This window comes from Botryllus schlosseri, chromosome 4 (genome assembly GCF_051294905.1).
Source record: "Botryllus schlosseri isolate E-star chromosome 4, Bs_hap1, whole genome shotgun sequence".
Taxonomy (NCBI): Eukaryota; Metazoa; Chordata; class Ascidiacea; order Stolidobranchia; family Styelidae; genus Botryllus; species Botryllus schlosseri.
Window position 1 is genome coordinate 12,511,928 of NC_137239.1, and position 24,368 is coordinate 12,536,295.

The 24,368-nt window shown below is 39.3% G+C and overlaps 1 protein-coding gene across 2 annotated transcripts; it reads left to right on the forward strand.

Moving 5' to 3' along the window:
* Nucleotides 1-7,672: 7,672 nt before the first annotated feature.
* On the forward strand, nt 7,673-24,092 carry LOC145438146 (protein-tyrosine sulfotransferase-like). Of its 2 annotated transcripts, XM_080315526.1 has the most exons (7): nt 7,673-7,826; nt 9,250-9,416; nt 11,246-11,401; nt 11,459-11,581; nt 14,281-14,487; nt 17,980-18,088; nt 18,154-18,687. In XM_080315526.1, exons 1-7 carry the CDS (start codon nt 7,701-7,703, stop codon nt 18,322-18,324), a joined length of 1,059 nt encoding a protein of 352 aa, XP_080171652.1. In that variant the 5' UTR covers nt 7,673-7,700; the 3' UTR covers nt 18,325-18,687. The 2 variants fall into 2 exon arrangements, with proteins under 2 accessions (XP_080171652.1, XP_080171653.1); XM_080315527.1 differs by lacking the exons at nt 17,980-18,088; nt 18,154-18,687 and adding an exon at nt 22,806-24,092.
* The last annotated feature ends 276 nt before the right edge of the window (nt 24,093-24,368 follow it).

Genomic DNA, 24,368 nt, shown 5'->3' on the forward strand with positions numbered 1-24,368 from the left:
AGAAGCACAAGGTGTATGATCGCTAAAAAGGTTAAGAAGCAATGCTATTAGTATTGCTCATAATGATTATATTTTAGTTGTTATAGATATGTTCCAATAACAATCGAAGGAAAAATCTAACGCTGATTTAATTTGACTTTGGCAATGACAGTAACAATAGCCGATACTTGTCACGACTATATCAAAACCAGGATTGGGCTACACCGCTCAAATGGTCTGATATCAGATCAATCTTCAGTAGATTTTAAAATATACTACATAAAATTGTGGCACGTCAAAGGTCCACTAGCTTCAATGTTATAACCCGACAGTTTTACGATGTCATGATGCATCCTCGAGCATGATGCCTATAACTCATTAATTGAAAAAATTATGCCCGGCACAAAAACAATTTTATCCAAATATTTAGAAGTATGATTTTTCCGTGTCAAGCGTGAATAGTACAATAGTAAACTACATTTCCAGGATGTTTGTGGAATGCCTGTCTGCAAGGTCTCGTCAAATAAGCCATACTTGGACATTATACATTGAATATCCCTATATATTATTGATGCTGTGGCCCGCGACGTCAGCAAAAACTAGGAAATTGGCCCGCGAGTACATTTGAGTTTGGGACCTTTGATCTAGATCAGAGGTCTCAAACACGCGGCCCGCGGCCCGCGTGCGGCCCGCGAGACCATTTTGTGCGGCCCGCAACGGCATTTTGGATTTCGAAGTATTCGACAATATCCTACTACCAATTTTTATTCTAATTTTATATCTTGAAATTCGCTCTAAAACTACTCCAGAAGCCTGAGACAACTCATCAAACTTCACTATTACTTTCATCACTTTCTAAAGTTACCACGCAGTGGAAGATCAACTATTATGTGACATTACTTGTTTATGATGGTAAAACATGATTCGTGACTGAAAATTGTGATTTGGACTTGGGGGCGCGACCTTCTATGGAATTACTCGTACTCGTCGCGTCAAACGTTACAATCAGGGAAGGACTTTTGTGACCCGGAGTCGGAATACCGTGACTTGGTACAACCACGGACGCAATAAACTATCAAACTGGTATGAGAAATAGTAAAATATCAAAAGGTCGTAGCCTGCGTTGCGTAGTTTATTTAGATATCTCAGCAGGTCGGTATGGCAACCGCCATTGGCATTATGTTGCCCCTTTAATATATAGTTGGCTACATCCTGTGTCATCTTGGGTATCTTCATATATGTTATTATGGCCAATTGAATGTGGCGAGTAATAAGTAGTCGTAGCCTAAGCTTCACAGCTGTAACACCAATGGATTCTTCGGCGATTGCACATTTCTATCGCAATGGCACAGGATTCATTATGTACAAGTTGTTATTGATCTGTTCTAATTTTCGAAAGTAAATCTAACGCTGATAGTATTTGACTTCGGTAATGATATGATCAATATAGCCTAGTTATCAGGAGTAGGCATATGCCCGAAACTCGGATTAGGCTGTACTGTACTGCTCCAATGCTCTGGTATCAGATCAATCTTTGTAAAATTCAAATTCTACCTATAATTGTGGCGCGTCAAATGTCTGCTCGCTGCGAAATTACAACGCAACAGCTTTTACGATGTCCTGATGCATTTGTACTCTCGCATGGTGTCTACAACTGATTATTTTGACAAACTATACCAAGTACAGCAACAATTTTACTCAAATATTTAAAAATGTGATTTTTTGCCGTGCCATCGTGAATTCACAATAGTTAATCACATTTTCACGATGCGCGTGAAACGTCAGTCTGCAAGGTCCCGTCAAATAAGGTCTACAATGAATTCCCTAATATTTTTGGTGCTGCGGCCCGCGTCGCCATCAAAAAGTAGGAAATTGGCCCGCGAGCACATTTGAGTTTGAGACCTCTGATCTAGATCATGTGATATATAGACCTATTCGTTTTGGCAAGTATAGAAACAAGTTTTTAAAAGAGAGATGTAAAAATATAAATTTGCCTTTTTGTATCGTCTTTCCATCCGTTAAAGCCAGTTCTTATCAGCGATCAGCGTGGCCTGGCGAAATAAAAGGCAAAATGTAATGGATGTCTAGTGCAGCCCAGCTCGGCGCACAGTGTAGTCGGAACGCAATGTTTGCTACATCAATATTCTGCCAATGAATTGATGGTATGGGATCCAGGACAGGCGTGGCTTATATATAGTCATGTTGACCATGGTTGTAACCAAGTCACAAGTCAATCTTACTTTTCTATCTTTGACTCGAGTCGAGTCGAGTCATTTTCAATTCACCACCGAGTCAAGTCCGAGTCCAAGTCAGCGAACAGAGGGTCGAGTCCGAGTCATGGTAATATGACTCGAGTCCGAGTCCAAGTCATTGTGTTGACTGCTCAGTTTACAGTTAAAGTCTTGTTAAACCCACCTTTTATACCTCTGTTTGGTGATATCAAATGGTTCGCTTTTATGATATACTAATTTTCCTCACTTTTTACAGTTTCTGGCCGCATTTTCAAGTACTAGTACCAATAGACGAAATTACAATAGTGTCGGTACTTTACTATTCTTCGAAATTACAATAAGATGCCGATCTAGGCCGTCTGAGTGTCGAGTCATATGACTTGGTTCGAGTCATGCGCATTCCGTATTTTACGAAAACGACTCGAGTCGAGTCATGACTCGATTCATTACAACCCTGGTGTTGACTTTGTCGTTTCGTCGCTGCTATGATTGTATCGTACTTCAAATCGACTCTCTACCAACGGAGTATTGATTTCAGCGTATGTATTGATATTAGCATCCTCTTTAGGAATATTATAGGATGGTTTTTATTCAGCTATTCATGTTTCACGAACTAACCTGAGATTGGACAAATGAACTTTCATCCGAGCCAACCCGTAAAAACGTACACATTCTCGGAACCAGTGAGAATACGTTGGCACGATTTAACAACAATGACGCCATAATTACATGCTTATAAAATCTGAAGTTCGCTATTGCGAGGATGGGATGCTTCAAATTACAAAAGATTTCACGACCTAGAGACGGGAAACTGCTGTATGTCCAGGAAGCACCTGACCTGTCCTATTTCTGTCAGCAACAGATACCGCTAGCTGATATAAAGAGAACTCTTTCGTGCACATCGACTCTTCGGTATCAGTAAAATTGACATTTGATTTTGCTTCCAATCAATCGCAGTTAGCCAGTTGTTGCTGGACAAGTAGAAGGGAAACCACGAAAATTAGAAATTAAAGATTGGAAAATATTACACTTATCAAATAAACATGACGAAATGCATATCAAGCTCGACGTAGCGGTTGCTGTCAGAAATCGCCCCGTTCATCGGCATCAATCCCCACTTTCACATATCGGCGGGATTGACACATCGCCAGTGACCAAGCGTATTGATATATGGCGATAAAACAGAAGAATACGGTCGCAACTCTATAAAATTTGTTCCCAGATGACACAGCTTCACTTTACTCGTTACAATGTCTTTCGATATGTCAACAATTTCGACGAGGAAATGCAAATGAATTGAAGCATACGCCCTAACGGTGTCGACAAGACCGGACAATATATTCTTAAGGCGTCTGACTATTGCTACGTTGATATTGAGCAGAGTGTAAATCGAGTTTCTATACTTGCTACCGATATTATCCCATAATCAAGTCAATCAGTAGCCATCACCCCAATCGCAAGGATTTGGTTTTTATGATACAATAAACTAGATTTTTTACATTACCCAACGATATATTTTTTGATTGGTTGAATAAACATCATTTGCTGACGACCTACATGTAGTGTATTTCGTTATTGATGTTATGTGATTGCGGGTCAAGCTCACAGCAGAAATTCAGTAAATATTCACAAACGGTAACCTGATTATTTCGAGCAAACTTTTGTAACAAAGCAAGTAAAGTTTTCGAGAATGGGAAGGTTCATGCTCGTTTAGCGTTGATTTTTATGCTGCCAGCGCCATGCATATAGACTGGTCCGAAGTTGAAATGCAAAAAAATCCAATCAAAGATGTTATATTGACGTGAAAAAATGTAATATATGAAAAAGGTTCACAGTGCAGAACCTACCAATGTTCGTTTGTGAAACTCCATATTTCTGAGGTTCACACACAGAACGCGAACGCGAACCTCACGTTCACACCATTCCTACATCATCATTAGCAATCGCCAATTATACTTATACGTGTTATGGTGGGGCAGGGACCGGAACCGGATTGAGTATCCGGTCGGATTTCTTTTTCATATTTGGCCGGAGCCGGATCGGAGCTGTATTCGTACGTTTTTAGACAGTCAGAATCGCTATTGAGGCTACACACGCCAGGGGTTGTCAATACAAACATGTGCTAAGCTATACCTGAATCCGCATCGTATGCTCTACCGCTGTGGTAGTTTACAAGAGAAAAGTACTCGTACTGTTATGTTGGCGCATTTTACGTTGGTATCGTTTGTCTCTTATTTCTCTAGGATTAGTAATTACCGCCAATCATTATTTCCTCGTGTGTCGTGCTTCGTATTTATACCCTGTGTTCTGTTGTCTTCTGGTCTTTCGTTTAAATGCACTGTGGGTCGGGTCGCCTGTACCAGACTTATTCTTCTGATAATATGATGATTTCATATTGCAACGTCGTCGCATGAGTTATTGTTCAAACAAGATATAGAACATGAGTTATTATTGGAGTTTTTAGGATCGGAATCAGGTCATTTCAGGAATCGGCGTAGCAGTCGGATCGGCGTCGACTCAAGAGAATTCGTCGTTCCGCCCCGTACTACTTTATATATATATTCAATCGCTACTTTAGTTCTTACTGAAAGGTTGTGATTGATTCCTTTTTTATAAATCCTACGTCAGTGTTCTTCAACCGGGTGTATCGTACACGCTATGGCGTACAATAATTTTGAAATGGTATACCACGCGGATGGTGTGTTCTGGGGTGTACCAGATCCACATTACAACGGACCGACGACTACAGCTATCACAATAAATAGGCAAGTTTATGCTTCAAACAGCCGGATGTGCGATATCATACTATGTTCATATCGATTGTACGCAGACTTACAATTACATTCTTTTTGTGCGGAAAACCGCTCTTCTGATTTGAGATCTCTTTTCCGTTTATCATTCCAAGTACGCTACTCTTCTTTAAAACCAACATTTCTTTTTTCTATGTTTCTCCTCATCATTTAGTTTACCCTTGGTAATGGACTTATTGGTTCCTTTTGGATTAGACCAGCATGGAGTCAACATGCGTTCGGCTTGCGATATTTGTCTATAATTATTCTGGAGAAAACCCCTCAGGCATTTTGAATTGGTACTTTCTGCGAGCTGCTGATAAATAGCACAGCGTACATAATTGTAGGGGCGTAACCATAGGGGGGTCTTGAGGGTAGAGATTGAGAGCCACTGTGTCAGAAGGTGGTCCGGTAACCTCAAGCCCTGATTAGTATTTAGCATATCCAATAAGTTGCAGTCGCAGCCTTGCTCATCCTCATTTCGATTACGCGAGGGGTGGCCTATCAGCGGATATTTGAGCGCATGAAGCCATAAAACAATACTTATGTGGCCATCTTCAATAATTAAATTAGCATGATAGTGTCCTGGCAACCAGAACTCCACCGTGCAAATACAACCCGCAGAGCAAAACGATAAAGAAATACCAAGTTGGAATCGTGTGCGTCTGACGTACGTTTGGGCCATTCCAATATATATTTTGACTATGCCTACAATCCTGATGCGAGGTCAAGAAATAACAACGCAACACAGTGGAAGATGCATCATCATTAATTTTGTGCCCAAAAGTTTCGAAGACACCCCGTTCATCAGCTCTACCGGTTAATTTGATCATGGGGGAATGAGAATAGCTAAATATTTTACAGTAATATATGAAATTACCATTATTATTAACGAAATTCATTCACCGGGTTGAAATATTAACGGATTCCTATAACTTTTCCCAACATTTATGCGTCTGATTTTGGTGCATATATAGTGAGCCTACGAGGGTAGGCTGCTGGTACAATCAGTAACGTTTGTGCTCAAGTTATATCTCAATAACTGCCAATAACCAATTTAGCAGGAGTATTTGTCGTCAAAATGGGCCATGACGACTATCCGCTGGAATGCAGCCGTATGCTACATCAGTAATCGAATTACGGCCGTGAATAGCAGTAAAGTTGAACACTCCTGGATTAGGCTTACTACGGAATCGGTGAATTATGTAGTCTGGGGTACACAGGCTTAAAGTAAAGTTAAACGTGTGTACGAGGAAGAAAAGGCTGAAGAGCACTGTTCTACGTACATGCCTGTCATTCCAACATGATGTGCCGACGTTTTCCAATTGTAGTTATTCCAGTTTTCCAAGCATCATTTGAATTAAAATGTTTCTGATGTAGCAATAATAAGGAACACAGGAATTCTCGAGATAAAATATCACGTTGAAGTGTGCATTCAAACCAACAAAATTAATAGTTCAATAGTAATTTAAACTTTGACCAATTGACACATAAAAATGTTGGACTAATGTGATGGTCATTTGCATTAGCAGCCTGCAGAAAAATCATGCAAATTATCCTTGAATAAAACTATCGAAATTAATATACTTACATTTGATATAATCACGATATCACATCTCTTATCACACAAGTACTAATTCCAAACGCAATCACTTACCCGGATTCGAGAGCTTGTTCGGTACCCTCTTATGTAATCATACGGACACTCGTTGATTTGATACCACTTTTAAGTCTGTGTTTGTATAATAGGCCACATACAACAACCACTTCGACAATATACATATTGTAATAGGAGTTGAGAATTCAGGAGAATTCAGGAGAATAAGTAAATAATATTGGTCAATCTACATCAATATAGACTTGGTGATTTGTGAAAAATATATATATTATTAGGACTATATGGAGCAGTTTTATATACACTCAGTTCAACGTAACAGCGGAATGACTCCATCCCGTCGCAAATGGAGGCCCGCACTTAAGCAGCACCCATTTCAATAGACAGCACCTGGTTTGTTGCTGACCCAGACACCTATGATAGTTTCGAGATCTTAGGCGACGCATGATCGTAAGTATAGGCTACTTTGTAAAATGTAGAGGGAGTTCTTAATGCCTTTGATCCATGAATACGCGTGTTTCGATATTGTCGATATCTGTTCCATATACCTGCGAATACTTCCAAACATCTAACGATATTTTCTTTTAGCATGGTCTTGGCTTTACAATATCTCTCTACTACACTGTTGTACAAATTTATGTCACACTGTATTGGCATGCGTAACCGGGAACAACCTAATCTCAGAATTTGATAATTTACCTTTTTTAATTTTTAAGATAATGTTTTGTCTCTAAATTGTATTTTCCCATTTCGCTTCCCCCTTGTCGTCATATCACAAAATGCAGCTAGAGTGCTAGAAATCTCAAGGGATAGTTTGACGGCATGGGAGGTTATGACTGGTAATGAGAGAATCCTCAAATATGAAGTTCGGACTATACACAGAGCAAGAACTATGAACTGGCGCGAAAAAATTTCCAGTTAACCGCAGCATCGTGCCCCTCTTTAGGTGTATTTCCGCCCCCGAGCGGGGTGGGGGGATTGGGGCGCTACCCACTTTGAGAACCCCCGCTTTAGATCGATAATGTAATAGTTTTTTTGTATCATTTATTCTCAAGGAGTATCTATATACTTAGTTGATATTCAATAATGCAATGCAAGATAATACACATCGTTGTCTTATCAATTTTCTGCATCATCGGATTACTAATCATTAACAAAATGATATTTCACGAAGATAAGGAACAAATACGAAGCAAGTATATTCATTCATGGGCAAGTAAACTTACGTATATTGACTTAGGTTTATAAATCAAAGACTAGCATTAGGCCACAGCAACTTTCCCGTTGAATTTTATCTGCAATATTTGTTATTACATTTGGAATTAAGCAATTGCTTCCTCGCTCTTAAGTTTCGACCGAACAATAAGATTGCACGGACGTATTGCACTGAAGCTGAAGCCGCGCAGTTCTCAAGTGGAAGGAAATAAAATAAGTCACTCTGATTTGCAATACATATTCTTTATAATGTTTTCGCTTTGTATGAAAATGATATTTTAATGTCTTTGTTCTTTTAACACTCTATTAATGCACTATTCATTTTGTGCACCGATAAAGTATAATAATGTGTTAGATGTGTATTTAGATGTGTAATGAGTCAAAATTTGTTATTGTGACTTATCGAAAATTTCGTGTTCGTCGCAGTCTTGCATATTACAGCAAGGGTTCCAAAGGTTACTAAAGGTTAAGAACCCCTACAATATTCACTGAAATATTACTTGCGTCACAATGGCGGTGATTCTAATTTGTTGGAATCTGTATAGTCGCCGGAACGTATTCACCTGATGTTGGACCGTGAAAAATAAATAGTTATGTCATCAGCAAGCTCGGCGCAATTACAAACAAATTCCATAGGCCTACTTCTATTTATGATTGTATCAGAAGCCTTGAAATAATTGTAACTGAATGAAATTGCATATTTTCAGATACACCCTGTTCCAATGATATTTCTGATGTATAAAGTCTTCTGATACTGTGTTACTGCAATAATAGAACCGAGTATCCCATTGCATTTGGTACTGTGGGACTCAAACATCAGAAATACTCAATGGAAACCAAAATGACACCGAACGACTTAAGATTCGCAAACTAAGAAATCTTGTCTACTTGTAGACTCCAAGGCTCATATCATCCTCGACTCTCGTTTCCATGAATGAACCATTTTGGCTTTTGTTATCCCTGTATTGCATGGATCCTTCGCCTTTATCACATTGGAGGTCCGTGAAGTAGTTCAAAGAGGTCAATGAATGGCCAATGTTTATACAGCAGCTATAATACTACGTTTTCCTCATTTGTAAGAGCTGTCCTTATTTCAAACTAATTTCCGTTATTTGTCTTATTTCAAGTGAGTTTCTGCGCATGCTTTTTCGTGTTTATTACTGGAGGATAGCATACGCGTCAGATCAGTAGCATCTATTAAAAAGTGCCCGAACTAGATATCAATCGGATAGGGAATAATTGAAGTGTTATTTATTTATAAAATGACTGCTAATGTATTCTATTTCAATTCCAATCAAATCGCTTATCACCACTCCTGATAATAGGAACTAAAAAGAATGAATAGGCTATGCGATATTAAGGAAGTATGAAATTACCTCCTTTATTATGATCCAGATATTTTATATCATTCTTTTTGCAGAGTAACCCAGAAAATGACACAGAATTGCCTTTGATATTCGTTGGCGGCGTACCACGAAGTGGAACTACTCTGATGCGATGCATGCTTGAAGCTCACCATGACATACGTTGCGGCCCCGAGACACACGTGCTTCCCTGGCTGTTGGATGGAATAAGTAAATGGAGAAGGTACACCTCTATTCTGTCACTCCCACGATTTACACCTATCAACAATATCCATGCGATCTCAATATATATAGTCCTCGCCATAACTGATAAAGTCTTTTTAATTCACGTTCTTCACAGTTCGTGGAAATATATGATATTACCAGAGGGGACCATTAGCAAATTAATATACTACTTTTGAGCAATATATTTTTATTTATTTATTATTTTGTATATCTAATCTGTTGTTTTTATTAAGGATGATTATTTTGAAGTTTTAAAAAGACTATGACAAACTGATTGTGAAACGTAACATTGCATCAACTTATTGATAGTAGAAATTTCACTGTCCATTATTATTACATCACAAGTTCTATCGATGTTCATCAATTAGGAACTAAAAACGAATCACTCATTCTTATCATTTATTAATAAAAGCATGTTATGGTGCTTATAACATCGTGGTCTTTTGCACCACGTGACAACAAATTCCATCACTAACACCAGCCAACTTACAGATTCAGTACATGATACTCTCACTCATTCGAAATTTGTCCCATCATGAATGTTGAATCTGATTAAATGCAAAATCGCACTTTAGGCATATAGCTGAGTAACCGAATAGATGGATATACTAACCTGCACATTTATATCACAAGTTGAAATATTTATGAAGAACTATATTCCAGGAAAATAATCTCCTAAAACAGCACATGTTGAACATTGCTCATCTGCGACATTATAACCGTCCTACCATTAGTAACAAATATGTGACGTCGACACCAAATTCCGTAAAGACAAAAGAGTTCACACTCAGTTCAGAGTTTTCTCGGGAAAAGGACTAAAACGTGGTTATTTTTAAATGCTGAAACACCGATTGTGAACTGCTGTGTGTAAGTTACATATAGTTCTCAATTATACAATATTGCAATTACATGTAGTGACACAGCTCTATCACTTACTCTAAAGGTCCCCGGCTTCTCACATCCCTTTGGTCAATTCTATTCGTCGAATGCTCACATTCAAAGTATGTTTATCGCGACAAAAATTTTCTCACTCACTTACTTTCTTTAGAGTGGTGCATTGGGTTATTCGGGCGATTCAATAATCATTTTAATGCCATGACCCATGCAAACGAGAATGGTGATATGAATAAGCCAAGTTCGACGATACCGCTTTCCTGCTTACTGCTGTTTGAATCCATCCCTACCAGAATTGAGTATGATCGCCGTGGTATATAGTAATGGATAGTGCGGTATTGCATGAATTTCCTTCATACCCGATCTCGAACATAAATAAGTAATATTTCAATTGACTATTGTCTCGCTGTGCATTTCTGTCAATAAATTATATTCTATTGTGGTAATGCGATTCTTGATTTTAGAAATACTTCTTGTTTTCCATTCGAGTCATGCGAGACATGCTTCGACTTTTCTTATCCCTAGTTGTAACAAATTATTCATACAAAGTTGCGTATAATCCTTAAATAGTCGATGTGAGCTAGTATGCCCGGAGACCTACAGATATGTCATATTTCTGGTCACCAATAGTAACAGATAGCTGATATATGGAGAACTACAAGGACCTCCTTATTGAATCGTGCACATCGACTCTCTCAGTATTAGTCAACTTTACGTTTGATTTTGCTTTCATATTAATCGCATACAGTTATACCGTTGTTGCTGGACAAGTAGAGTGCAAACCGCCAAAAAGTAAAATTAAAGATGAGAAAATCTTATATGCCCACCTATCAAATAAAACAAAGGGACTTGGACATCAAGCCCTACTATTTCTACTCGATTAGCTAACTACTTTGGTGATTATCTAAAATTACCAATTCATACCTTTCAAAGCTCCGAGGACAAGACTTGCCAACTATTAAATGACGGAGTGGAGCCATATCCTTTAGATGCCGCGGTCTCACAATTCGTACTTGAAATCATCAAGCATCATGCCCCTTCTAAGCGTTTCTATTGTAACAAAGACCCACTTTTACTTCTGAATATGATGTAAGAGACTTGGTTTTTTAGACGGTGAAAAATGAATGACGGGTGCATTTTTTGCAGCTATCTAAATAAATTATTTCCAAACGCAAAATTTATCTACATGGCGCGTGATGGAAGAGCATCCGCTCACTCAATCGTCTCGCGGACAGTGACGATTACTGGAGTAAACTCGAGCAGTTACAGGCAAGAAACTTTAGTTTATATCCCGCCAACCATGTTAGATTCAGACATTGATTCATATGATCTATGGTGATGTCAGTGGCGGCTCGTCCTATAGGGCAACTGGGGCATTGCCCCACCTAAAATTCTCTTCAACAACAATTCTTTACCATTTATAGACGCACACCAATCTATATATACCGAAACCACAGCGAAAATCGTATTCTTCTTGTCCTTTCGCTTGTAAATGCCCATATATAGCGAAGTCTCTACGAAAATCGAATTCTCTTCTGTGTTTTTGCTTTGCGAATGCCTAGCCTGGGCATGCCCCGGTAGCGCTCATAACAAGCTTTCACTGTCTATTCTCTCAAAGCCGCGCACAATAAAGAAACGGTAATTTACTCTCTCCTATTCATAAAATGACCGAGCAACCGGGGCAAATTAGCTCTGTGCCCTTAAGGTGTGATGTAACAATCGTATCTATAGCTGAACTCGGTTACCGTCATATGCGTTTAGTCGACCTTTGGTGGTATAGGTCGATTTTGATGGTGATTCACACCATGAAAACTCTTGAAACTTGGTATGTCATGTCGTGATGGTGGTATTTAACACTGCCCCAAGTTTCAGGGTTTTTACTTAAAGTTTAGGGTAGTAATTTCGTTTCCGAAGTTGAGTGTGTGCTGATCCTTCATGTATCGCAAACAGATTTTACTCAAAAGCTGGTATTGGTATCCATTGATTTTGACGATGTTCAATACTGAGATCGGTTATGACATTTGGCACGGTAAGTCTTAACGTTAGTATCGAACGCTGTACCAAGTGTAAAGTTTGTCACTGAACTGTGTTAGTGGTAATTTCGTTTCCTAATTCGAGTGAGAGCTGACTCTCATTTATCGCTAACAGATTATACACAAAGCCGGTATTGGTCTGTATTGATTTTAACGATGCTCCTTACCTAGATCCGTCATAAGCTGTTATACAGTATGTCTTGATTTTTATATCGAACGCTATGCCAAGTCTCAAGGTTGACACTCAATGATTAGGGCAGTAATTTCGTTATCAAGGTCGAGCATGGTAGAGATGCGCTCCGATCTGACACTTTAGCCTTCAACGCATTGCTGATGTCACGCAAAAGCCGTTGTATCTGCGGTAACGTTAACTGAGATGATGATATCATTCTCAGATTCCATTCAAATATTTACTTTGATATTATATCCTCCAATGTCAATTTCACCGTGAAATTGTGGCCGTCAAGCCATTTGCTTACAACCCTCTCAAGCGCGATAGCTATTTAGTTTTCGATGGCGGCTAACAGCTGATCACTTGATCAGCCTATTCCTCAGTAAATTTTACGCAAAATTCGGTGTTGGTCTGTTCGCATTAATTTTGACAGTGTGCCATACCGAAAAGGGCCATGAGGACACTTCTCGATGATATCATGTAACAGTGTACTAAGTTTAAGGCTTTCATCCACGTATTTATTCGGTAATATATATTCCAAAGGCGATTTCGCAGCAGACCTATAGACAGTAATAAAGCCGTATGTGTCGTGTTACAGTCTCCAGTTTCAAGGCCAAATCTTCTATGCTGTACCGAGACCGAATTTCCGAGGCTGCTATTCTTAGTTCTTCAGAATGATGTTTTTGATTCAATATGACAGGCCCAATCTATGAGATAACAATTGCGTGTGTGCGTATGAGTCCGAACTCGTTGACCTTTCCAGTTAGGCTCGAGTTATCGTTATGAGATAACAATTGCGTATCTGTCCGAACTCGTTGACCTTTCCAATTAGGCTTACGCTAACTCTCGAGTTATAGTCATTTCCATTTCTGCAGATAATTAGTCAGGCCTAGTGCGAACATGAACCGTGTTGAATCTTTTTTCCGTACGCCGTTTACGCAGTTACCATACTTCAAGTCACAGCTCACCGGCGGACCTCTGGAGTCTCGTGGCACATACGTTAAAATCACTGTTGCCGGGAAATTCATGTTACCGTACCATCATTAAGTTACTTGTTTACGTTGGAAAACGCGATTGTGACGTCATCTTGATAAAAAGTCGCTTGCAGCCCTTGCCCCACCACCCGATATTGTCACGAGCCGCCACTGGGTGATGTACTATAGGTAATGCATCAAGTTTCCTTTTGGCTTGCATGCTAGCGCCAGTGTTCTCCATGTTAGATAAGGAAAGGAACAACTGCGATATATATTAGGGTTACCATATTTTGGAAATCTGAATAGAGGACACTTTTTCAAAATTGTCAGACTTGCAATAGCGGAGGAAAATCATGTAAAATGGTTAATTTTTCCCACTTCGTGGTCGGTTGACTAAAATATGATGGCCAACTTTCCGGCTCAACTGCGAAATACAGTTTTCCTTTCAAGTTATCCGTTGGTTGACTAAAAAAAGATTAACTTTCCGACTCAGCTCCCGAAATAGCCGCTAGAGCGGTCATTCAGTGCTGATTTACTGTATCTCAGAGGAATTTTGCCCTATATTTAACCAAAATTCTCAAAAAAGAGGGCACTTGGGCGTCCTCCGAGGATACTTTCAAAAAAGTCAAAAAACGAGGACAAATGATCTTAAACGAGGACGCATGGTAGCCCTAATATATATGGAATGACAACTGTCACCTGGCCTCTCCATTCTCTTGTATAGTCTGCATCACAAGTTCAATATATATTGTATATCTATCGCAGTTATGAATATTCCTATTCGTTTAGATCCGTGTTGCAGTATTGGAACCACATAAGCGAGCAGATATACGGCAGTTGTAATATATTGGGAGACACTACTTGTTTGCTTGTGCATTATGAGATGCTCGTCTTACAGCCATTGAAAACGACGAAAAGAATATTTGAATTTCTCGACATTAATTGGTGTCCGGAAGTCCTACATCACGAGAAGCATGTTAAGAACAAACTTTCGAAGTAAGTTTACACGGTCATACCTGAATTTTAGAAGAAAACGTTAGCCCCATCTTTCTTTTCGACGACACATATCGATACAATATATCAGCGAGGAATAAATGTCATTAACTACCTTCTTTTGTTCACAACTGGACTACAAATTGGTTTATCTGTTCATGGCAAATTATTATCGAATGGCCGTACCACATTGAAAATTAAAACTTGATGGGAAAAGTTCTACCGTTTATACCTCACACTTCGTCAAAATAATAAGATAGACGAATCAACCAAACATAATATTCGCAAGTTTTCAAGGTCAGATGTGTATCCCGTCCCTGAGCAGTCGCTTTGGTGGCTGCCACTAGCCCTATAACGTTTTGTTGGCGGTCATGAACACGCACTTTCTCATGTAGGCAGATATATTAAACCAGGATATTATTGCATTCGCTCGGCAACTTAAAGGGGCACTGCGCTCTAAAAATGATGTGGTCTCAAATTGAAGGTTAAAACGAACAAAAATTTTTGGTCGCAGCCATTTCCTTGAGAACGCCACCGTAATGGAGCTGCAATTTATTGAAATTTCTACAAGACCAGCTGCCGCGGCTGCTTAACCCGTTACATGGCACGATGTCTTCATCGTCGCACTTGCTCGACGCGATAAGGCAGTCACGCAGAGAACGAAACTTAGACACATTTCCTTCATAACATCGGCTGACAACTATCTAAAATTCGTTCTCTGCGTGACTGGCTAGTCGCGTCGAGCAAGTGCGACGGTGAAGATATCGTGCCATGTAACGGGTTAAGCAGCCGCGGCAGCTGGTCTTGTAGAAATTTCAATAAATTGCAGCTCCATTACGGTGGCGTTCTGAAGGAAATGGCCGCAACCAAAAATTTTTGTTCGTTTTAACCTTCAATTTGAGACCACATCATTTTTAGAGCGCAATGCCCCTTTAACAATACGTAACATCACAATCAGCGAGGGCAATCGATCAAGTAATCATACGGATCTATACGGGATTCACGTGATGTGTACTGGGGATGGTGTGAACCTCTGAAAGGTTCAGGTTCGTGTGAACGCGAACCTTTTTGAAAGGTTCTGAGCGAACGCGAACGTGAACCTCATGACGTCACGTGACGTGATATTGCTAATTCCAACCCTACTTTTCAGAGAAGTTATAGCCTATATTATTGTACAGTTGTACACGAGACCTAGGGAAGTCTTGTTCATGACCATAATGATATCGATTTCATTCATTGGTTGAATAAGCATCATTCGCTGACATGTAGTGTATTTCGCTCTTGATCTTGTGTGATTGCGGGTCAAGCTCACGATCGGAAAGCTGGATATTTCGAGCAAACTTTTGTAACAAAGCAGGTAGAAATGTTGAGATTGTCGAGGTGCATGCTCGTTTAGTGTTGATTCTTTTATGCTGCCAGCGCCATGCATAGTGCGGCTCGCAGTTCAAATGCAAACAATTACAACCAAAGTTGTTATAATGAAGTGAAAATTGTGATATATGAAAAAGGTTCACAGTGCAGAACCTACCAAGGTTCGTTTGTAAACGTGAACCTCTAAATTTGCTAGGTTCACACACAGAACGCGAACGTGAACCTCACGTTCACACCATCCCTAAATGTACACTACAATAGGAATGAATGTATTCCGCACATTGCTTGACAAATCGATCGGAATGCACTACAACCACCATGCATTTTAACATCAGGTGCTGAGATTGAGGTAGCAATATATACAAATCAATGATGGAACAGCCCGTTAAACTAAGACAGGGGTCGGCAACCTTTTGCTAGTCGCGGGCCAAATTTCGGGTGTACAACATTTTGGCGGGCCGGAATTTTTCTTAGTACTATATTTTACGCTCACTTCGGTATATTATCCTACATTGCTGCAATCTCAATCAGAGTTGGATCAATTACATTATTTCAGTTCAATTACAATTACAATTACAATTACTTTCATGCATGTTTCAATTACATTACAATTACAATTACTCCATGCTAAAAATATCAAATTACAATTACAATTACAATTACTCCTTGCATGCTTCAATTACATTACAATTACAATTACAATTGCTGCTGTTGAACATGTAATTGAATAATCATAAATTCAACCGTGCTCCTTGACAACCGTAGCGTCGTATTTAATTTCAACAATTCAAGTATAGTTCAGATTGTGTAGTAATAAATGCGTTTATGTGCGTAAATAGTATGCTATGTAAGATGTCATTGTGACGTAATATAAGCGTGTTTTGTATGCTCGGTAATTATGGCTCACGTAATTGGAAATGTAAAATGTTATTTACCTAATTTCCTATGGGTTAGGATTAAGGATAGGGTGCAGTATGTCGTTGAAAAAGTATTATAATATATGCACGTGTTGGATTTGCGTATATAGCATATAATTAAAGAAATATTATTATATTTATCCAGGGACGTAGGAATTAGGATGAGGAGTAAAAACAAAACCGTGCTTTGTCAGATAAGACGTTATATAATATCCAGTGGTCTGGTTAGTTGGCCAGACGAAGTAACGATGCAGCATCGTGATCTAAAATCGTATTGTAGATTGCCAACCCACGGATAGATGCGCAAGATGTGAGTCACGGATGAATGCACCGACAAAAGAGCCGGCTAAAAGCAGCAAACTTTGTAGTCCTAGAGCTGGCGATCCATGCGTCCAAATTTGATGCATCTGGTCTTTATCGTAAGCTATTGATGTACTAATTCCGAAAATACAAAATAAAATCTCGTCAGGGCAATGTAACTGCTCCAAAATAGCCGTTTAAGGCCGACTGTTCTGAAAAGTGAGAGCGCTGCAGCAGAATGACCACAACAATTACCAATTACGCCCAGCGATTGTTCAGAACAATGCGGATTCTCAGACTTTAACGACTATTTTGGGATGGTACCATTGCCTGGAAATATACTTTTATTGCGGAATCAGTGCGACACTAGCTTTCGATTAGGACCATACATATCGAATTTCGACGCTTGGATCGCCAGCTATGGGACTATCAATTCTGCTGCTTTTAGCCGGCTCAGCAGTTCGCTTCTCGGCGTATTCAATCGTGAGTCACGTGTTGCGAATCCATCCGTTGGTTAGTATTCTAAAAATTGTATACAATGGCAGCCGAGGCCAGCATAGCAGTAAAAATAAAAAAAACTTCGCCCGCAAGGGCGCAGTCAAGGGCTTCCGCGAATGGATCCGCCAAATTCCTTGTCGACATTTAAAGAGAATGCATTATAAGTCAATTATTTTATGTTGTGCTTGTCAGGTCTCAATAGCAATTTAATGTAATTGAAATTGTAATTGAGCAAAATTTTTGTCAAATTACAATTACAATTACAATTACACAAAATAAAAACGCTTCAATTACAATTACATTACAATTACATTGAAAAATGTAATTAATTACATTCAATTACAATTACAAATTACAATTGACCCAACTCTGATCTCAATCATACTAATCAGAAGACACATGTATTTAGACTTCAACAACACAGAATAATTGTGACAATTGACGCAGCTTGCTTTGTGAAAGGTTTTCAACTTCTGGTAACAAGTCAGATGAAGCAAGAATCAGACGATGTTCTAAATGTGCGTTGGGATACGTGATCTTAGCTTGTTCTTCGCAAATTTCATTGTTGAAAACTATTGTTCAGATGCGTACGCGCTACCAAAAGTCGATGCCATTTCTTTTGCCTTGCTGGTCAAGCTGGGATAAAGACCAATTTCAAGAACGTACTCTTTGTCAAAGTCATGCAGCGATATGCTCTTTGTATGAAATTTGTCATTCAATTCAACTGCATCGCATTTCAGAAAGGCCCATTTGAAATTTTCAGACAATGGTATTGGCGTCCGCATTAAACAGAGTACTGAATAGTCAGAATTCATTTTGTAGAGAAGGAATGTCGGAAAAGCGGGTGAATATTCAGTAGTTAAATTTCGTATCACAGTTACAAATGTAGTGTTGGTACTAGGTTTTCTCTCCTCCAGTATAGGAAAGTGAGCATAATTTTCTTTGTACTGTTGACATTTCCAGAGTCACAGATTTGTTTTGAATGTGCCTCATCAACATCTCATGTATTTAGTTGTTTTCCCCCTGACGTTGCAAATTCAATTTGTTCAGATGTGACGTTAAATGTACCAGTTAAGCAAGATGAGATACCCATTTTCGATTACAAGATTATGAGTCGGCGATATTTGTGTTTTCGAGGAAAGCTGCTATTTCATTTCTCAGTTCATACACTCGTGTAAGCATAGCTGCTCGACTCAATGAGCGAACATGACATATATAGGTCTGCATGAGATCGCCATATTGATTCTCTGCTTCTAGTAATATCTGGCGTACCTGATTCAGTTATTGAGACAAAAATCATATTTACAGTTTTCACCATTGTGGCCAAAACACTATTCAGTTTTTTTTTTGTCTTGGCACACAATGCCTTCTGGAAAATTAAACTATAGATAGGCTAACTAACATACGGAGGCTAGTTATCTATAATTGAACAGTTTGAGATTCCATCATTGCGTCTGAGATGTTCCAAGCGTTTTTGAAGCAAAGGAAGAACACCTTTATTGTCACACCCCGTTAGAGTGGTAAACCCTTTAAAAAAGTATGGAACACCTTCGGTTGCGAGATACACCCGATTGATAAGCACTGATCCAGTCTAATCTATCTCATCTCCTACTTCAACCACCTTCGTTTTATGGCGTAACAATAGACTAATACGATGTAGGCTACTAATATATCGTAGCAATGCCGCATTTTTTCATGCAGTGCTGCACTGCAGATTGGAACTCATTATGAAACGGCGGGCCGTATTCTTGTGATAACTAATTATTATGTCGCGGGCCGGACGATTTCGCATGGCGGGCCGTAGGTTGCCGACCCTTGAACTAAGACATGAGTTCTACATGGTATTGCATCTGCTAGTCCCCAACCTCATAGATGCGTGGAGTAAAACTCATGATAAAGTTGCAGAAGATTTAATACGGCCTGTTCATTAATGTTGCGTAATTGAGATATGCTAGTATTCTCCACCACATTTCTATTGTTATCGAGAAATGCTGGCTGGTATTTACACTGTAAAAAGCAGAAAATACAGCACTTTATTTGTGAAAAAAGATCGCACATAAAATGTCCTAGATGCTGTCGACTGTGCTTTTTATTGAGATGCTTCTGATCACGGTGCTGCCTCACTGAGGCTTGATAACGACTACTAAATAATCTGGTGGACATGTCGACCTCCGTTATGTCCTTGAAATTATACTAAAACTACCTGGTGTATTCGACAACAGTAAACCTGTTTGAATAACGCATAGTATGGAACATTTTATTATGAACGGAAAATTGACGTGCATGCTAAGAAATCAACAAAATGCACTCGAAGACATGCAAGGAAAGAAATATGATTTGCAGCATAGATCGGAGCCGGACATGCGCCCAGATCTTTGAATTTTTCACTGAGAATATGGCAGCCTTATCCTCATGGAAATAAACCACACGCCAAATCCAACTTGGCCAAATTACTTCAACTATATAATTACAGGATTTGTACCATGCAACGTACTTTTACTTGTAAAGTACCACCCAATAAACGAATGTAGTCAGAAACGTATGCATAGACAGGATTTGTACCATGTAACGTACTTGTACTTGTGAAGTAGCCTAGTGTACTACTCAATAAACGAATGCAGTGAGAAACTTATGCTTGTAAAGTCTTCTGTCGGACCAGACTGTTTAAATCTGAGAAAGAAATAAGCCAATTGGTGAACTCATATTGAGCACTCTACTCAAACGAATGTAGTGAGAAACCCGTGCTTAGAAAGTCTTCTGCTCTGTTGAAATATGAGAATGAAATCGGCCAATTTTGTGGATACAAATTAGGCACTTTTGTGTGGCCATCAGCCAGAATCCAGCCCTGGATCTTGCCATTCTCGTGCTTTGCAACAACCAAATGTGGAGGTTGCGAGCTTTTGTTTTGGATTTGAATATCTTGAGGCTGACATAGAAGTAGTTTTTTTAAATTCAAACAGTGCTTATGACTGTCAACAACAGGGGTCCCCAACTGAAAACGGGTAGCGTTCGTGAGGTCGCAGGCCGCAAAATATGACCTCGCGGTAGCATGCGGCTTGCGTGTCGGTAACCCCTGGTCTAAACTGTGCACCAGTGGTTTACAAACTTATTTAGACACGCCCCACAATGTGTGAAAAATTTCACGCCCCCTTATCGTCATATCACAAGGGTTTGATTGTATGGAAGGTTATGATTGTTAATGAGAAAATTCTTAAATATGAAATTCGGACTACACGCAGTACAATAACTAAATTGTATGTAAATCACGAGAAGCGAGAAAACATGACCCCTACTTTCCACCCCCTTCAGATGCTTTCACGCCCCCAGTTTGAGAACCACTGCTACAGTCAGCCGCATGTGTCAGTTGATTCGAAAGTGATTGACATCATTATATGAAGTTAGTTATGAAGCTATCGCATGATTTTTAACATCATGTAATCGAATTAAACTGCAAGTCCGATTAATCAAGTACCTGTTCCACTAACAATGCAGATACTGTGGACTTTTTTTTAGAGTTTATTCTGCCATCTGCAAGTTGCGATTGTACTTCCAGCAGATTTCTCAGTTGATCATTCATACCAGACTGAAAAATCGAAAAATCGAGAAGTTATTATAAATCATTTCTAAATCATAATAGATTCATAAGTACCTATTTACCTTAAATATTTCATCCAATGTATGCATCATTCTTTTGTAATTAGTTCTGATCTCATCAATTGTTGTTGGTGCGATCAAGTTCCAGAAATCTTCCCTGACCTGTAAAAAAGCATTCAGAGAAAATAAATAGACTGCGATGACTTTATAATATAGGCAAGGCTGCATCAAATTGCAGTTTTACATGTAAGTCGATCAATGCATATATTCATTAACTGAAATCTATACAAGTATTTAGCAATTGAAAGTAGAGCAAAAGCCTACGTGGCGTCTCGTTGACATTAAAATCGTTCTCTTAGGACAGAGATTCTCAACTTTCTATACATGACGGATCGCATTTGGACAGCAAAATGTCGTCGTTGCCACAGGATATTATTACCATGCATTTGCATGTTACTAATAAATTCAATGTATTTACCAGTCGTATACAGACGTTTAATAGATGTTTATGCATTCTGAAGCATTAATTGACTGCGTTCGTGAGTTTGCAGTTGCTTTTATTTGTGAATATGCCATCTTCTAGTGGCGTAAGTCACGCCAAATTTTCTCTCAAAAATATGCTTAGTGTTGGTAGCAACCTCTTGTAGGGAACATTGCACCAAATTTTGAGAAGAGCGAAGAGCGAAAGGATGCACACTGCACAGTGCACACGGTCTACAGTGCAGAGATATCGTTACCAAATGGACCGACTGCTAGTTACTCACAGATACGAGTGGACCAATGTCAAACCGTTGTATGAAAGTTTCAGTACACAAACTATTGTAATGCATCTATGGTCACACTGGTATATATCGAGTTCTACGCGATGGGTCTCTGCGCAGCCCGAGCAATCCATTTGATCTGATTCTCACGATGTAAACAGTTTATTCAGATATCCCACTTTTTTAGTGCGGCGACTAGATTCAGTCTGGGGTTTCCAAAACTTCATCATTCATGACTTGAAAATTGTATCGAATTAAACCCGAATAATGACATAATATTATTCAACCAAGTTCGAAGTGTATGCGTCCTGGATTCTGCTTAACGTAAAAGGGCAGGAAACCCCATATCACCAAACATGGCAACCTATATTTTCGTGACCCGCGAACCGCCTTTTCAGTAGTTCATAGCCTTATTCAATCGGCCAGTCATTGCATTTTTACCTACCAATTCCATTATTTACGAATGAAGTCGCTGCTTTAAATTAGAGCAATACTTATTCGTGATATTACAAACTATGTAAAGGTGTGATAATAATGAAGCACCCCATTGCATAACGATGGCATCAACCCGAAACTAGCATTTGGTATCCTTTGCCATGTCCGTTACGCAAACGATCAAAAGTACAAGTCAGGAACCTGCTTAAGTTACCTTTAAAATTACTTGGCAGATTCGGCCTGATGTCTTTCCTGTCGCCAACCAATTCATTGAACAGGTTTGATAGCAGCATTCGGTTTGCTTACCACCGGTTCTTACAGAGCAGTCAATATACGAAGGAGCAGGGAGCTATTGGTGGTCACAGTGTTCTAACCGCAGAGATACGGTGACCTCGGTGCGGCTATAAGTACTGTATGCTAATTACCACCCGTCCGTGCATTACAGTTTCGAACGGTCGACGGATCAAGTACAAAAGCCCCTTTACTTGCAAGCGTTGAGCAGTTGGTTCGGTGAAATTCCACATGACGTCGAGAGGGATATGGAAAAAATTGCTCCCATGCTCAAGATACTCGGATACGATCCGAACGACCCTGCTCCAAAATATGGAGAGCCGGATGACTTCATATTAGGAAGAGTCAAATATTGACCTCCGAACTCCTGGCATATTTCAAGTGGGAAATCAGCCGCCTAATGCCACAGTTATATAGTCCTTCGTAGGCCTACCACAACATGGATTTTTTTTGTCTTTGTCGCTTTGAATATTTTTGCTTTAACTCATATGGATGCCCAACCTTTTTGCTATTCACAGCCGCATATCACTGTTTGCTTGTGAAATACATCGCGCGTGACAGTTTTTATGTCAAGAAGCAGAACGCCGTCTCTTACCAATCGAGCAGCGCCTTTTGCAAAAGCCTCATGCGACAAATTTTGGTGTCACTAAGTGTGAGCATCATCATCCGTCTTCCTAGTTACTAGTACAAAGATTTTCTGAGGTACCGTTTCAGATGATGCCGACTTCAATTGATTCTTTACATTGCCGTGAACGTAAATTTGTGATAGCATTATCGGACCACAAGTTGTTGCATAAAACCATAAGAACTATAAAATCAACAAAGCTCATTGTAGCTTTTCTTTCCACACTGACGACAATGGTAGTGACTTACACCAATCACAATGACAGTTACAGGCTCGAGCTTGATGATAGGTATCTTAGCCTATGGGATGGTAAGTCTGTGAAAACCTGACAGAATCTCGCTCATTCACGATTATGCACAGCTCAAGGAATTGCAGACTTCGTCTGTGATATTGCTATTTATTTCGAATGTCGGCATGTGGGCCAATTCGTAAATTTGAATTGCATGTTGAAGGCTGCTTGAAGACAAGTTTATTGAATTACTTGTTTATTGTCGCGTAATTGATCTCCTTCGGTCGCCGTTGGGCTACGACAAATATGAAAATGTATATCTATACTTTGTTGGTAGGTGAAAACATGTCTTAAAATAAGATAATTCAAATATATATATTTGTATTAACATAATTTAGCGTCATCCCATTCGCAGAAGCCATTTCTATGGCTAGATTAGTGCCTGTGGCTATAATTATGCCTGCAAAAAATCAAAGAAAAAATAGGATGATTGTCGACTACCATACAGCGCAGTCCAGTCAAAACACAATGTTTGCATATATCTATCTGCTACAATATTATTCTGCTAATAAATGGAGAGTACGCGATTCGTGGCTATATACAATCGTGTCCAACTGCGTCGTTTCCTCCCTCGTTAACTCATACCGTATTTACAATCGACTTGCTGGAATGTTGAATGAATCCATTGACGAGCTCAATCCAATTGCATGGTCTTGAAGAGCTTAGAACTGAAAATTGCCGTTGTTAGAAGTAGGCAGCAACAATACGACGGAGGAGCGCACGAATTGAACAGAAAGTGTCCACCGTAAAGAGAGAGAGAGACAGAGAGAGAGAGAGAGAGAGAGAGAGAAGGAAGGAAAAAG